A 17,838-nucleotide genomic window follows, 5' to 3' on the forward strand; every position below is an offset into this window, starting at 1 on the left:
AATGAGATGTACGGTGTCCGCATCTATTAGACAAACTTGTTTTTTCCTTTTACATAGAGCATTTTGGACCCCAGTTAGATTACAAAAGTTAGATAGCTCTAAATCTAATAGATGCTGGCACTGTAATCTGGAAGCAGGGACTTTAGATCACTTAATATTCTATTGTCCCTGTATCATGGCCTTTTGGAAATCAATTTGGTCTCAAATTAATTGTTTACTAGAAAACCATGTAGCATCATATGATACAGTTATGTTCGGTATGTCAATGAGAACAAAGAGTCAAATTTCATCAAGCAACAATAAACTTTTATTGATTATGACAGGAGTCGCCATACAACATATAACCAGTAATTGGAAAAATTACAGTAGACTTAACCAGTGTTCCCGCTAAGCTGCGCTGGCGCACAAAATAGTACATCGCAGCGCACAAGTTTCACGTCACAGCGCACACTCGAGCGGAGGTGAGAGGAAGCGGCGGCGGTCTGCCCTGATCGCCTAAGATGCAGCAGCGGCGGCTCCTTTCATGATCCCCGTAATCGCCTAAGATGCCGCCGCTGCTGCATCTTAGGCGATCAGGGCAGACCGCCGCCGCTTCCTCTCACCTCCGCTCGAGTGTGCGCTGTGACGTGAAACTTGTGCGCTGCGATGTACTATTTTGTGCGCCAGCGCAGCTTAGCGGGAACACTGGACTTAACTATACCTTCTGGTGGAATTTGTTGTGCCACATTTACCAAATGGAAAGAACAATTGCCATACAAAAAGGGAACTATAATAATTTTAAAAAGATTTGGAGGCCATTGACAAGTTATTGCAATGATTAGACACCATTTTCCACTGAAAGTACATTTATACTGTAACCGGGACTGTGGTCAAATCGGGACTCACCAGCACCCCTCAGTGGTTACAATAAAGAATAGCACTAGCGTGTGACCCGGACTGGAGTCACCCTGCAGGCATGGACTGACACCATAAAAATAAACCAAAATGTTCACAAAGGTAGTAAATCAAAATATTTCAGGTTTATTCCTTACCAAACAGGTAAGTAAACCATAAACCTTCAAGGAGTCCAAAATCAAAAAGAAAGAGCAATAAACAGTTCCAAGAATAAAGGTTCCACTGCCTTCTTTACTATTTCCTCTTCAGGTTTATCCTACTCTGAGGTTAGGCTCACCTCAGAGCTTACTGCAACCTGCTCCCAAACAGGTTGTACTTTTTAGTCCAAACATAGAGTTCAAGACACTGAATTTACTATACACAGTGCTTCAAAGTGAAGCCTCTGGCAGCCTTTCACTGCACTGCCAGGCAAGGAAGAGTGTCCCAGGTTTGCTTTCAATTAGCTATCTTGTAGCCTACAAAATTGCCCTCCCAGGTAACAGCAAACCTCTCCCAAATCAGACACTATCAGCTTCACAAAAAAGGCAAAAACAGCAAAAGAAAAGAAAAGCAAAATCCCAAAAGGTTCAGCTTCAATAAACAGTCTCTCAAACAAAGCAAGCTGAAAACACACTCACAGTTTCTGCCAATTAGGATCTGCAGCTGGTGGAAAGACCAACCTCCATGGCTTCCTCAGTAGGATTTGCTTCTTCAGGCAGGTTGTCAAGTTCCATTGGAAGATCCACATCAGAAAGAACTTCCTCCAGCATTTCACCAGCCTCCTGTACCTCCATGTGTGAGGCTGTATCGTCCCTGCTTGGCCCGAGGAGACTCTCAGGGAGTAAAGGTCTGAACCTTCTCCCTAGCCTGCCTGTCTGCTTGTGCTCAACTGCTGGTTTATGAACTCTAGGGGCACGCCCTATTCTACCTAAGTCAGCAGTCCTCAAGGCAGCTCTAGAGCTCCTCTTGTGGTGACCTGAATACTGCTCATCCATGAGATCCTGGGAGATTTCAGGCTCCCCCTGGTGGTTAACCTGAAAATCATCCCTATTTTTCCTAGCACAACCCTTGTCCATTCCCTTCCGGGTTTTACTCTGTGTCTTAGGAGGAACTTTAACTGGAACCAGGTCAGGCACGATGTCTGTCTGGTTACAATACATAGGGGAGAGGGGGGATGGTATAAAGTTCTATTAAAGGTTTAATCAATAGATAAGAATATAATATTTATACGATATTTTTTGTTTAAAATATTTGAGGGAAGGTGGGTGGGGGGTATAAATTTATGTATTTACGATGATATTATAAGGAAATTCAAGTGATGTATACAAGTTTTAACTGATATATTATTCTATACTTGATGTAAAATGGAAAAATGAATAAAGAATTTGAAAAAAAAATATCTAAACTAGCACCCAAGGGAAAGAAGCATCAGAATACAGATTGGAAAGGGATCATGGGGCCTCTTATAGCAGCTCCTGCTAGTACAGTACCCACTTCACTGATCCTCATCTATTATAATCATTTGCTTCTTCCCCCCACCTTTCCTATTACAAATAAACTTTATTCAAGCAAAAAAGTTCTTTTAAAATGTTTCTAAATGTCCCAAAGCAATCATATACGTATTGTAAAAATTGTTTAAAAGTATTCAAAATGAACATATAAGCACGTTTCTCAATTATAAAGACACCGACATATAAGGTTTCACTTATTTGGTCCACAGGACCCCAGCGCTGTTTATGAATGAAACTCTTATATATTCATTTTGAAAATGTTTCAACAATTTTTACAACATATGATTGCTTTGGGACATTTAGGAAATTTATAAAAGAACCTTTTTGCTTGAATAAAGTTTATTTGTAATAGGAAAGGTGGAGGAAGAAGCAAATGATTATAATAGACCAGTGTTTAAGCCCGCTACATTAACGGGTGCTAGAATATATGTCTGTCTATCTGTCTTTCTTTCTCCCTGCACCTGTCTCTTTCTTCCTTTCTGTCTCTCTCACTCCCGCTGTCTATTTCTTTCTTTCTCTTTCTCTCCCTCCCGCGTTCCGGAGCTTAACTATTCTCTGAGTGAAAAAACTTTCTTCCTATTGGTTTTAAAAGTATTTCCCTTAACTTCATCGAGTGTCCTCTAGTCTTTGTAATTTTTTGACGGTGTGAAAAATCAATCCACTTGTACCCGTTCTATTCCACTCAGGATTTTGTAGACATCAATCATATCTCCCCTCAGCCATCTTTTTTCCAAGCTGAAGAGCCCTAACTGTTTTAATCTTTCCTCATACAAGAGGAGTTCCATCCCCTTTACCATCTTGGCCGCTCTTCTTTGAACCTTTTCTAGTGCCACTATTTTTTTCTTGAGATAAGGAGACCAGAATTGAAGGCAATACTCCAAATGAGGTCGCAAGATTGTAATCTTGCCTACTCTAACTGTATTCCATTTGCTAATATCACACAGCTAGGCACTGTCAGTTTTCTATCCAACCCATAAGATCCCCAAGAAAAAAAAAAAAAAAAAAAATTGTATCCTCACTGGAAAATGTCCAGTAAAATCCTCTGTAATGTGATCATCACTGGAAATGTCCAGTCAAATCTTTTGTAATCCGCCTTGAACTGCAAGGTATAGGCGGAATAGAAATCCGTAATGTAATGTAATGTAATGTAACTATGGAGCGATACAGGGGCTTTATAACATTCTTAGTCTTGTTAACTATCCCTTTTTTAATAATTACCAGAATCCTGTTTGTTTTTGCTTTTTTGGCCGCTGCCGCACATTGGGCGGAAGGTTTCATCGTATTGTCTACAATGATACCCAGATCCTTTTCTTGGGCGCTACCGATTCTAAAAGGAGCCACCTAACATTAGGTAACAAATATGCAGGTAGATGCCAGTATTGTAGTTATTGATCCATGTGTATGTCCACATGCGTGTGTAAATAAAATTTGGCATTGTGTTATTCCAGGGGTCCCCAAAGTCCCTCCTTGAGGGCCGAATCCAGTCGGGTTTCAGGATTTCCCCAATGAATATGCATGAGATCTATGTGCATGCACTGCTTTCAATGCATATTCATTGGGGAAATCCTGAAAACCCGACTGGATTCGGCCCTCAAGGAGGGACTTTGGGGACCTCTGTGTTATTCTATAAATACACACATATCTTCGATAGCTCGTACTTTGCAGATCGGCATTTGCACGGGTGGCTTCTGGGCAGGGCATGAGCTAGGCACATATTTACACATGTACGTAACTTACAGAAAACTATAAGTTATGTACATAGCTCCTAAATCTAGGCACAAGCATTTATATCAGCTCTTTGGCTAGTGTAAGTGTTCATGCCTAAAAGTGTAAATACCTGGCACTTCCTTTCCTTCACAGAATTGGTTCCAAATAGGCACCTTGAAACTGCTCTCTATACCCTGCACCAGGGTGAGGATTTCCCCAATGAATACGCATGAGATCTATTCGCATACAATGAAGGCAGTGCATGCAAATAGATCTCATGCATATTCATTGAGAAAATCCTGAAACCACAACTGCAACCTCATTCCCCACCCCTGCCCCTGCCTCTGCCTGTGAAGAACATATTACAACCAGAGCAAAACAAAACAATTAAGTATCAAGATGGGATTCTGAACTGGTCTGGTTGGATTTAAGAAAATATTAGCAGGTAAAGCAGAGTTGCTTACCTGTAATAGATTCTTCTGTAGACAGCAGAAGAATGCAGCCATGCTACATGGTAATATCACCGATGAAGCCTGTGTTCTGGCGTTCTCCCTTAGCTCAAAGTTGTCTTTTTTTATTTCTCTTCACCTGCATGGAGGTTCCTGTGCTGCCACATGGCCCCTTCTTTTGAGTCTGTTTCATAGTAAGTTCTTAAAAATATCAGATTTGTGCTTTACTCTTTTTCTTCTCTTTTTTTTGTGTGTGAGGTAGAACGGAGAGTGAGTGTGGCTGCATTTCCCTGCTGTCTATGGAAAACTCCCATTATAGAAAAGCAACTGCTTTCTCTGTACAAAGCCATAAAGATGCAGGTGCACTTCATGGCAATTCCAGAGCTAAGGGCTGCTTCTCTTTCTGATGCTTTTGTTGACAGTCTGAGAATGAAATAGGTGGAGAAATATTATATCCTGAAAGTCTAAAAAATCTAATAAAGAGGTTGAATAAAACTGCTTGTTAAAAAGCTGTATCTGGGGTAAAAGATTGGTCAAGGAAGTAATGTCTAGTGAAGGCATAAGAACCTAAGAATAGCCTTACTGGGTCAGACCAATGGTCCATCTAGCCCAGTAGTCCGGTGACCAATCCAGGTCACTAGTACCTGGCAAAAACCCAAGAGTAGCAACATTCCATGCTAACAATCCATGGCATATGTAGAAGACCATATAGATGCTTTAAATATGTCTTCATAGGAGGCTGCTCTGAGGTTTGCAATAGTAGCTGATTTGGCTGGAGCTGATGGGTACATATCCTACCCAGTGGTTGAAGATTTGCTTTGAATGCAGCAGAAAGAGATGCATTCAAAGACACAGGCAGAGAGTGTGTCCTTAAAAGCTGGCCTATCCAGGTTATTAGGAATGTACGTATAATTAACACTTGGTATGGATGTCAACTTCAAGGGCAGTGGAATGGAACCTGTACATTAAATGGATTGCTCCTTTGAATATAGTATTTCAGATTCATTGCCCAGGACCTTTCTCACCAGACCAGTCCCCTACTGCATAGAAAGCCTGTCAGCATCTGCTGGAGATAGAGAATACTGAAGATCAAGTGGCTGCATGGTGCCTTTTGTAAGGCAAGGCTCACAGCTCTTAGTCTCCATCTGCTGGCTAAGGGGCATAGCCCATCATTCTAGAGCGATCTGGTGGGTGAAAAGTAAGGCACAGATTCACTAAAGATAGCGACTTAATCACTGCTGGCTGATTCTCTAGCCGATTTTCAAACAGCGATTGATTCACTATCAAGTCTGCGTGCAAATTATTTGCATGCAAACTCACCAACTCAATCGCTCAGTGAACGATTAAGACATGCGCCGAACCCTGACAGTATGACAGGAGAAGCAGCCTCCTGTCACTGCTGTCAGGGCTTCTGCCGGAGGGGGTTCATTTTTTTTTAATGGCACAGATATTTGCGTGTATTACACATGCAAAATATCTGCCTAATAAAAAAAAGGACCCCCCCCCCCACGACAAAGCACCCTCTCCCTCCCTGAAACAAAAAAAATGGCAGGAGGGTTTCGCACTCCCTCCTGTCACCAGACGCTCCCACAGACGCTCCCACAGACACTCCCTGCCCACGCGATCATGGTAGGTGGGATGCCCCCTGCCACTGACGCAGATCTTAAATATGGCAGGAGGGATGCCAACTCCCTTCTGCCATTGGCTCCCCCACTCCCTCCTGCTGTTTGCCCCCAACCTTCGGGTCAGGTCCCTCCACCATCACCCCTCATACCTTTAAGTCAGGAGCAGGAAGGGTGTTCAGTAAGACCCTCCTGCTCCTCCAGCCACTGTCTACACAATGTAGGCCTTAAGCCCCTCCCCAGTGCATCATGTAATACATTGGCTCAGGCGCCTCAGGCTCTTCCCTTAGGAGGGGCCTGAGGCATCTGAGCCAATCATGGACTTCCTTAGGGAGGAACCTAAGGAAGTCCTTGATTGGCCAAAACAATGGCCAATCAAGGACTTCCTTAGGCTCCTCCCAACTGGAGGAGCTACAGTGGGGAGAGTATGTATCCCTCCTGCCATATCAGTTCGGCGTGGGGGGGGCGATGGCAGGAGGGAGTTGGCATCCCTTCTGCCATATCAGTCCAGTGCAGGGGGGCCGATGGCAGGAGGGAGTGGGCATCCTTCCTGCCATTTGTAGGTCGCCGCATGTTGGGGGAGACGGGGGGCATTTTTAAAATTTTTTTATGGGACAAATATTTAAAATATCAGTGCCATTTTTAAAAAATGGAAACAAAAAACCCGGAAGACCTGTCAGTAACACAGTTACCAACAGGTCTACAACAGTTGGGTTTTTAGGATCATAAAATCCTATGGAAAATAGCCAGCAATGTAAGTGAATCAATCACTTGGCTATTTTGCATGGGGTTTTACTAATTTGCATGGCCAGATCGGAAAATGGGCGATCAAGGGAGAAAACATGCTATGGGCCATTTTGTGAATTGGGGCATAAGACTCTTTCTGGCATTTTACTACTTTGGGTGGATAACCATATAAAACTTACCACTGCTTAAACTAACACCAGCTTCTCTCATTTGTGTCTGCCAGCCAACTTCTTAAAATGTATCCTCAGAAATTTTCCAAGTAATAATACTGTTAAGTTATTTTAATTAATATTAATATATGTTTGATACATGATGAAAATGATATATGGTAAATGATGAAAATCTACAATCTTCCAATATGATTATTAATAAGTGCCTGGAGGAGTTTTTAGTTGCTAGTCCTGATAAGCGTTTTCAAGTATTCGTATTATTTAATGGGTTGGGGGGAGGGTAGCGGGTGGGATGTATGGTGGGAGGCCATTAAACGTCAATGGCCTTAATCACCCCATAAAAAGAAAAAAAACACTTAATTTTCTCAAAAAACAAAATGCAGATATTTATTATATTCAAGGGACCCATTTATCCAATATAGAATCTAAAAAGTTAGAAGGAGGTTGGGTAAAAGAATGTTTTTATGCTCCTGCGCTAGGGAAGAAGGGGGTGTTGCCATATTAGTAAATAAAAAATGTAATGCATCATTTAACTTGATTTCAGCTGATCCTATGGGTAGATGGGTACATGTGAAAATGAGCACTGGTAAGGATACTCTGACGCTTTTTAATATTTATGGTCCTAATTCGAATCAAATTGAATTTTTCAAAACACTCCAACATGTTGTTCTACCTCTGGCTACGACTAATTTAATAGTGGTGGGAGATTTTAATGCTGTTATGGACCCTTTACTGGATAAAAAACCTAGCAGAATGATAAAATCGTTAGGATTAGATAATTTGATTCAAGTTTGTGGGCTAAAAGACATCTGGAGAATGTTATACTTTAATGCTCGGGAATTTTATTTCTGTTCACATGTTCACAAATCACTTTCTAGGATTGATTATATTTTTGTTTCAGATAAGCTTGAACAATAGGTCAGAACAGCTACCATAGATCCAATTATTCTATCAGATCATAGTGGAATATGGATAGAATTTGAATTGGAGGATCAAAAAGAAAAGAGACCTATTTGGAGATTCAATAATACACTGCTAGATGACACAAAATTTATTGAATAATTCAATATAAAGATGGAGGAATATTTTCAATTAAACTCTTCAGAAGAGATCTCATTGGAAACTTTATGGGATGCTTTTAAAGCTGCCTTGAGAGGGAATATAATTTCATATTCAGCTCATGTTACTACTCAATCAATGAGGCAAATGTGATTTTTCCTGTTGCATAAAGCATTCTGGACCCCTGTTCGTTTACAAAAATTAGATTGCTCTAAGTCTAATTGATGTTGGCATTGTCATCTAGATGCAGGGACTTTAGATCATCTATTGTTTTATTGTCCATTTATTTTGGCTTTTTGGAAGTCGATTTGGGGCCAAATAAATTGTTTGCTAGAGAATCATGTGGCATTATCGTATGACACAGTTTTATTTGGCATGTCTATGAGAGCCAAGAGCCAAATATCTTCCAATAATAATAAACTTTTACTGATTCTGACAGGAGTTGCCATTCAACAAATAACGTATAATTGGAAAAATTGGAACAGACTGATTTATAGTTTTTGGTGGAGATCAGTGTGTCATATATATAAAATGGAAAGAACATTAGCTGTTCAAAAAGGAGATTTTAATAAATTTAAGGATGTGTGGAGGCCATTAATAAATTATTGTAATGAATAGATATCATTTTTCCCTGATTAACATAAATGAAAGAAGGGGGAGGGGTTTGGATTTCATTATTTGTTATGAAGGGAAGGAAGAATTATTATATTAAATGTATTATTTGATATTAGTATAGTGGGAGGGAAGTGGATAAATTTTATTTAATGAAAAAGTTTGTGGAATTTGAAGTGATGTATTAAGTTAAATTGTTGTTACTTTCTGTGCACTTAATGTAAAACATAAAATGAATAAAGAATTTTTTTTAAAAATACTCAATCAAAAAAAGATTTCATTGATCTAGAGGAAAAGATTAATTTAACGGTAAAATGGGAACATGATACATTCCAGTCCCTATCAAAAGCTAAATATAAATATAATGAGATCTCTTCTAAATGGGCTAGGAAGGAATTATTTACTCAAAAGGCTTTGTAATATGGAAACTCGAATAAAGCAGGAAGATTACTAGCTAATTATTTAAAAGCAAAAAAAAGGAAAGTAAAAATTGTGGCTATTACGGATGAAAATGGGGTTACTCATTCTCAAATTCATGATATATTAAAACAGTTTTTGAAATATTATAGAACTTTGTATTCCTCTGAGCTTTATTCAAATAAAGAACTTGATGGTTTAGAGTTTTTAAATTTAATTGAGGGTCCTAAAATTCACGAGCATATGAAAGGATCTTTTGATGCACCTATCATGTTGAAGGAGATTCAAGCAGCACTAAAGTCCCTTAGAGTTGGATCCGCTCCAGGAGGGGATGGATACACTGTGGAGTTTTATAAATCATTTCAAAATACATTAATGCCTCATTTATTAAAATGATATCGAGTTCAACTGAATAAAGGCTGTATTTCAGGTACTATGGCAGAATCTTTGACTATAGATTTGCCGAAGCCAAATAAAGATCCTTTATTGGTTTCAAACTATAGGCCAATATCTTTGATAAATGTTGATGGAAAACTGTTGGCTAAGTTATTGGCCATACGCTTGGCTAAGGCTCTCCCTTATAGGTATGCACCAAACCGGATTTGTTGCTCATAGACATTCCTCACGTAACACTAGATTGGTTCTCCATATGTTGACATTAACAAAATCCATGGAGGATCCAGCATTCTCTGTATTTTTGGATGCGGAGAAGGCATTTGATCGAGTAGAATGGACTTTTATGTACCAAGCAATGAATTGGTTTTGGAGTGGGTTCTGGATTTATACAAATGATCAAAGCTTTACATAACTCTCCTTTGGCCAGACTGTATATAAATAATTCTTTTTCAGATGGTTTTCATCTGGAGAGAGGAGTCAGGCAGGGGTGTCCTTTATCTCTTCTGTTATTTGATATTATAGTGGAACCTTTATTATTGGCAATTCAACAAGCAGAGGAGATTTGGGGTATTCCTTATGCTGGTCGGGAATACAAAGTATCTGCATATGCAGATGATATTTTGCTTCATTTGAGAAATCCTGAATCTACTATTTCACATTTATTGGACCTGATCGAAAGATTTGGAAAGTTTTCAGGATATAAAATAAATTGGAATAAATCAGAAATCCTTCCACTTAATAATACACTCTCATAAAGGATTGTTTGATCAGTTCTCTTTTCTCTAGAAAGAAGAGGGTATAACATATTTAGGAATATGGATTTACAAGTCACTGGAAGAAACAATAAAAATAAATGAAAAAAATTTATTATTAAAGGTTACAGAAATGTGTGAGCAATGGAATCCATTACATTTATCTTGGTGGGGGAAAGTTCAAACAGTGAAAATTATAATTTTGCTTGTGGTGTGTTATCAAATGGGAATGTTACCAATTTATTTTCACAGTTCTTTTTACAAAAAGTTGAACAGTATTTATATCAAATTTATTTGGATGGGCAAAACTGCTAGAATAGCTTTAGTATCTTTACAAAAATCAATTGAGGAGGAAGGGGTAAATTTTCCAAATTTCTATAGATATCATCAGGCCTATATTCTGTGTCAGGGTATGTACTGGATCCTGCCTGACCTCATGGAACATTATTCTGAGTGGTTAATTTTGGAATGGAAAATTATGTCCCCAATACGTTTGTCTCATATATTAGACATTAAGCTACCCAGATATGCTAAAGATAATAACATTATCTTAGATACTTGGAAGACCCTGAGATGTATTAATAAATTAACTGAAATTCCTATAGAACAATCTTTATGTCAATCACTATGGCTGAACTCCAAGATACAAATAGGCGGATCAAAAATTACATGGAAAGATTGGATTCAAGCAGGCATAAGAACATTAGAGGATGTTATTTCAAATTGAAAACTGCTTGATTTTTCACGGTTACAACAATCTTTTGGTATCTCAAAATTTCAATTTTATAAATGGTTGCAACTGAAGCAGGCTATTCAGAAGGGTTCCCTGAATGGCGTAAATTTTTTTTTTTTTTTACAAATCTTTATTCATTTTGCATCATATAACAAGTGTAACAATAAATAACAGTTAAAATTGAATACAACACTTGTAACTTTATCATATTCAGCATTAAAACATTATAATTTTAACCCAATCCCTCCCAACCCAACCATAATCTATGCATTCACAAAACTCCTATATAATATTCTTTATTATTGGTCTAAATATTAATAAAATTATAAAATCTCTCCCCCATCCCTTCCTTTTTATTGTATTTATAATGGAAAAATGGTATCTATTCATTACAATATCTTGTCAATGGCCCCCAGATTTCATTATAGTTCCCTCTTTGTATAGCAATTACTCTTTCCATTTTATAAATGTGACATAATGAATTCTACCAAAAGCAATAATTAAGTCTACTCCAATTTTTCCAATTAAATGTGATTTGTTGTTTGGCGACTCCTGTCATGATCAATAAAAGCTTATTATTGTTAGATGAAATTTGACTGTGTCCTCATTGATGTTCCAAACAGAATTGTATCATAAGATAATGCAACATGGTTTTCCAATAAACAATTTATTTGATCCCAAATAGATTTCCAAAAGGCTAAAATAAAGGGACAAAATAATAATAAATGATCTAGAGTCCCTACTTCGAGACTACAATGCCAGCATCTATTAGACTTAGCACTATTCAACTTTTGCAACCTTACTGGGGTCCAAAAAGCTCTATGTAAAAGAAAAAACCATGTTTGTCTCATAGATGCGGAGATTGTAGATCTCATTCTCCAAGATCAAATCCGTGGCCATTGAGATGCATTAATCTGATGCTTAATCTCAATGCTCCAAATATCTCTAAGACCATTTTTAGGCTTTTTTTTAACTAATCAATTTATACCACTGTGCGGCCTGGTGTCCCAGAAAGTCCACCTGAAAGCATAAGAACTCCAAACTATATTGATTGTTAAGGGTATTCCATTCAGGGAACCCCATCTGAATGGCCTGCTTTAATTGCAACCATCTAAAACTTTGTGATTTATTAAGGCCATATTTATATTGCAATTGTGAAAATTCAAGTAGTTTACCATTTGAAATAACATCTTCCAAAATACATATCCCTGCTATCATTCAATGCTTCCAGATGACCTTAAATCCACCAATTTGAATCCTGGAGTTTAGCCATATAGTTTGATTTGTTGACTTTTGTATTGGAACAGATGTTAAATTATTAATATATCGTAGTGTTTTCCATGTATCCATTAATATTCTATTGTCTTTATACAATCTAGGCATTTTAATATTAAGAACATGACATAAGCGTAGAGGAAACATGAGTCGCCATTCCAACCATAACCATTCTGGGGTATTATCTATGAGTTCTGGGAGGACCCAATACATACCCTGGCGCAGAATATAGGCTTGATGATACCTATAAAAGTTTGGAAAATTTACCCCACCCTCTTTAATTGATTTTTGTAAAGATACTAGAGCAATTCTAGGAGTTTTACCTAGCCAAAAAAATTTGGTAAGAATGCTATTTAATTTTTTATAAAAGGACCCTCTAAAAAAAAAAACTGGTAACATACTCATTGGTAACAAACCACAGGCAATATCATCATTTTAACAGTTTGAACTCTCCCCCACCAAGAATGATGTAAAGGGTTCCATTGCTCGCACATTTCTGTTACCTTCTGCAGCAAAGATTTTTCGTTTTCTTTCATTGTGTCTTCCAGAGTATTTTTAATCCAAATTCCTAAATATTTTAATCCATCTTCCTTCCATATAAAGGAAAATGAATCAAATAAGCCTTTTGTGCAATGTACATTTAGTGAAAGAATTTCTGATTTATCTTATAACCTGAGAATTTTCCAAATTTCTCAATCAATTCAAGTAAGCATGGAATGGTCTTTTCAGGATTTCTCAAATGAAGCAATATATCATCTGCGTATGCAGAGACCTTATATTCCCAATCTGAATAAGGAATACCCTGTATTTCCTTTGTTTGTTGAATAGCTAACAACAAGGGTTCTAATACAATATCAAACAACAAAGGAGATAGAGGACAGCCTTGTCTAACTCCCCTTTGCAAACTAAAACATTCAGAAAAATTATTATTTATATATAATCTAGCAGCAGGGGAGCTATACAATGTTTGAATCATTCTTATAAATCCTGACCCTATTCCAAACCATTCCATAGATTGATACATAAAGGTCCATTCCACCCGATCAAAGGCTTTCTCTGCATCCAAGGATACAGAAAAAGCCGGATCATTCATGGTTTTTGTTAAATTCAACATATGAAGAGCCAATCTGGTGTTATTTGATGAATGTTTCCTAGCAACAAACCCAGTTTGGTGCATACCAATAATAAAAGGGAGAGCCTTAGCTAAGCGTAATTTAAAATTTTTTTATAGCCTGCGGTTCCTCTGTTTCCAGGCAGAACTCTGAATGATGTTATTTCAGATGGTAAACTGCTTGAATTTTCACAACTGCAACATAGATTTGGTCTTAATAAACACAAAGTTTTAAGTGGTTGCAGTTGAAGCAGGCTATTCAGGTGGGGTTCCCTGAATGGAAGACTCTTAACAATCAATATAGTCTGGAGTTCCTATGCTTCCAAGCAGACTTCCTCGGACATCAAGCCGCATTGTGGTATAAATTATTATCTGGATACTTGAATAAAAAACCAAAATGTGGTCTTAGAGACATTTGGAGCATTGAGATTAAGCATCAGATTTCTGCATCTCAATGGCCACGAATTTGGTCTTGGAGAATGAGATGTACAGTGTCAGCATCTATGAGACAAACTTGGCTATTTTTGTTACATAGAGTGTTTTGGACCCCTGTTCGTTTACAAAAACTAGATAGTTCTAAGTCCAATAAATGCTGGCATTGTAATCTGGAACCTGGGACATTAGATCATTTACTTTATTATTATCCCTATATTAAGATATTTTGGAATTCAATTTGGTCTCAAGTGAACTCATTATTGGAAAATCATGTTGCACTTTCTTACGATACAGTTTTATTTGGCATGATGATGAGAAAAAAAGAGTCAAATATCATCATATAACAACAAACTTTTATTTGTTATGACAGGGGTTGCCATCCAACATATAACCAATAATTGGAAAAATCACAAAAACCTTAGCTACACATTTTGGTGGAATTCATTAAGCCATATATTTAAAATGGAACGTGCAATAGAGGGACATATACTAACTTTATAAAAATATGGGGGCCATTGGCAAAATATTGTGATGAATAGTCATTGATTCTTCTCTTTTTTTTTTTTTTTTTTTTTTAGCACACAAAAGGGGGGAGGGAGTTGGGAATAATTTTATATAATATAATATGCTATATAATATGTGTGTTTATTCCTATTGAAAATGTGATAAAGGAAGGGTGGTTTGGGGGGTTATTGCATCACTAGATTTTTATGTGGTAGAGATTAATGTGCTATTGTGGAATAACTTGTACAATATATTCTTTTGTGCACTTGCTGTTCAATTTGAAAATGAATAAAGAATTTTTTTTTAAAAAAGGCATCAAATTTCTGCATCTCAATGGCCACGAATTTGGTCTTGGAGGATGAGGTGTACAGTGTCTGTATCTATGAGACAAAGTTGGTTCTTTTTGTTGCATAGAGCATTTTGGACCCCGGTTAGATTAGAAAAGTTGGATAGCTCTAAGACTAATAGATGCTGGCATTGTAAACTTGAAGTAGGGACTCTAGATCATTTATTATTCTATTGTCCCTTTATCATGGCCTTTTGGAAATCAATTTGGTCCCAAATTAATTGTTTATTAGAGAATCATGTAGCATTATTATATGATACGATTCTATTTGGTACATCAATGAGAACAAGGAGTCAGATTTCATCAAACAACAATAAACTTTTATTGATTATGACAGGGGTCGCCATTCAAAATATCACAAGTAATTTGAAAAACTGCAGTAGATTAAATTATACCTCCTGGTGGAATTCGTTGTGTCACATTTATAAAATGGAAAGCATAATTGCTACTCAAAAAGGGTATTATAATAAATTTAAAAAGATCTGGGGGCCATTGACAACTTATTGTAATGAATAGACACCATTTTCCAGTGAAAGTATATTTGCAAATGAAGGGAGGAGGGTGGTTTATAGTTTACTGTTGGTTTAATCAAAAGAAAAAGAATATTTATATTGTATATTTTTGATTAAATGTTAAAGGAAAGGGGGGTGGGAAGGGAATAAATTGATATATTTGATGTTACATTAGAAAGAAATTCAAGTGATGTATTTAATTTCAAATGTTTTATTATTTGTACACTTGATGTAAGATTAAAAATGAATAAAGAATTAAAAAAAGAAAAGAAAGTGATTTAAAATGAATAAAGATTATAAAAAAAAGAAATTTTCCAAGTATGTAATTCTTGTTCATTTCTTCTACCTGTTCTCTTCCACTGTTCACAACTGTGTTCTGTGTCTGCCCCAAACATTTTAAAGTACTTTTGGTTGTCACTACCTCTGCTGGTAGCCTGTTCCAGGTATCAATGACATCTCAGTAAAGAAGTGTTTTTCCATAATTTTGCTAAACATTCTCCACCACACATGTATTTGAATCTTCTCTTTTATGGAAGACCATTTTACCATACTTTATGGAAGCCAGTCAAATATTTGAACTTTTCTATCATCTCCCATTCATTCTTTCATCCAGCAAGTACATCTTGAACATCTTAAGCATTTCTATGTAGAGTTTCTATCTCAGGCCTTGAATCATTTTGTAGCCCTTTCCCTGAACTGTCTCCACCCTCTTAATATCTCTGCAAAGGTAAAGCCTCCAAAGTAGAATATAATATTCAAGGTGGAATCTTACAATTGACGCATAAGAAACAATATTGTCCCATTAACTATGCAACTGAGTATATTGTAAGCTTTTCCAAAAGGCTTTATTCTATCTCTTTATTTAAACATTTATATTCTATTAATTCCTGTTGTATTCAAGAGATTCCACATAAGATATAAAAAACATATACATGTCATAATAATCACTTTGATATAAGAGATGGAAATAATTAGTGAGATAATTAAATTTGCTAATGACTCAAAGTTGTTCAAAATTGTTAAATTGCAAGAGGACTGTAAAAAATTGCAAGAGGACCTTGAGAGACTGGGAGACTGGGTATCAAAATGACAGATAATTTTTCATGTGAACAAGTGCAAAGTGATGCATGTGGGAAAGAGGAACCCGAACTATAGCTACGTGACACAAGGTTCTATGTTAGGAGTCACTGCCCAGGAAAAGGATTTAGGTGTCATTGTTGAGGATACATTGAAACCCCTTAGCTCAGTGTGTGGCGGCAGCAGCTAAGAAAGCAAATAGAATGCTAGGAATTATAAGGAAAGGAATGGAAAACAAAGATGAAAATGTTATAATGCCCTTGTATTGCTCTATGGTATGGCCACACCTCGAGTACTATGTGCAATTCTGGTTGACGTATCTCAAAAACATATAGCAGAATTAGAAAAGGTACAGAGAAGGGTGACAAAAATGATAAAAGGGATGGGATGAGGAAAGGCTAAAGCAGCTAGGGCTCTTCAGCATGGAGATGAGAATGCTCAGGGGTGATATGATAGAGGTCTATAAAATACTGAGTGAGTGGAAAGGGTAGATTTGAATTGCTTGTTTACTCTTTCCAAAAATACTAGGACTAGGGGGCATGCAATTAAGCTACTAAGTAGTAGATTTAAAACAGACTGGAGAAAATATTTCTTCACACACTATTAAATTCTGGAATTTGATGCTGGAGAATGTGGTGAAATCAGTTAGCTTAGCAGGGTTTAAGAAAGGTTTGGATAATTTCCTAAAAGAAAAATCCATAGGTCATTATTGAGATGGCTTGGGGAAATCCACTGCTCATTCCTAGGATAAGCAGCATAAAATCTGTTTTACTACTTGGGATCTAGCTAGATACTTGGGACCTGGGTTGGCCATTATTGGAAACAGGATACTGGGCTTGATGGACTGTCAGTCTGTCCCAGTATGAAAATTCTTATGTTCTTATAATAAAATTAAGTAACCTAAAATGTCAAATATAGTGCTCTGAAATTATTTGACTATTACCTGTCAGACTCAAAGACAATGGGAGGAAGCTCCATTTTTGCTTGAGAGTAAAGGCCCCTCTGATTTGGTGACTTCCTGTTTTCCCCTGTATCTGACCACAGCATAGAGTCTGCCAGCTTTAGCTGCTGAGCTGCATTCAGAACTGAGCCACCCTGAGTTAAGAACAAAAAGGAACTTAATTACAGCCAGTTAATGGCCTGAAATCTGTCTAGGATAAACTTACCTCACATGAGTTAGCATTAAAATCTCTCCCCAACAAAGTTACTGTATCACACATAGTAAATAGAAAGGGAACATTTTTAAATTGTACTTTATCTGACTTCAAGCATATAATACCACTTCATTCCTTGCATAAATATCCAGACTGAGAGATGTTAATTCTCATAAAATGACATGAACATCTTATTTATTTCATGTGTTATATATGAGGGGGTGTTCAATATTTTATCTACCTCAATAGGAAAGAAAAGAGTTTTCAATATAGGGAAAGGGAATGGGGACTTGTATGCTTTCTTTTTGTTGCTTTGGCATTTCAAAACTGACATTCAAAGCAGGGGCACTGAAGGATTAAGTGACTTGCCCAGGGT

The 17,838-nt window shown here is 37.1% G+C and overlaps 1 protein-coding gene across 1 annotated transcript in view; it reads right to left on the minus strand.

The window, feature by feature from the left end:
* Nucleotides 1-17,838, minus strand: part of LOC117369378 (kinesin-like protein KIF19) — a 145,702-nt gene that overhangs the window by 51,333 nt on the left and 76,531 nt on the right. The window contains exon 8 of the mRNA XM_033963861.1: nucleotides 17,252-17,403. Within this exon, the coding sequence (XP_033819752.1) occupies nucleotides 17,252-17,403 (152 nt within the window). The remainder of the gene's footprint in view (nucleotides 1-17,251; nucleotides 17,404-17,838) is intronic.

Source organism: Geotrypetes seraphini, chromosome 11, assembly GCF_902459505.1.
Source record: "Geotrypetes seraphini chromosome 11, aGeoSer1.1, whole genome shotgun sequence".
Classification (NCBI taxonomy): Eukaryota; Metazoa; Chordata; class Amphibia; order Gymnophiona; family Dermophiidae; genus Geotrypetes; species Geotrypetes seraphini.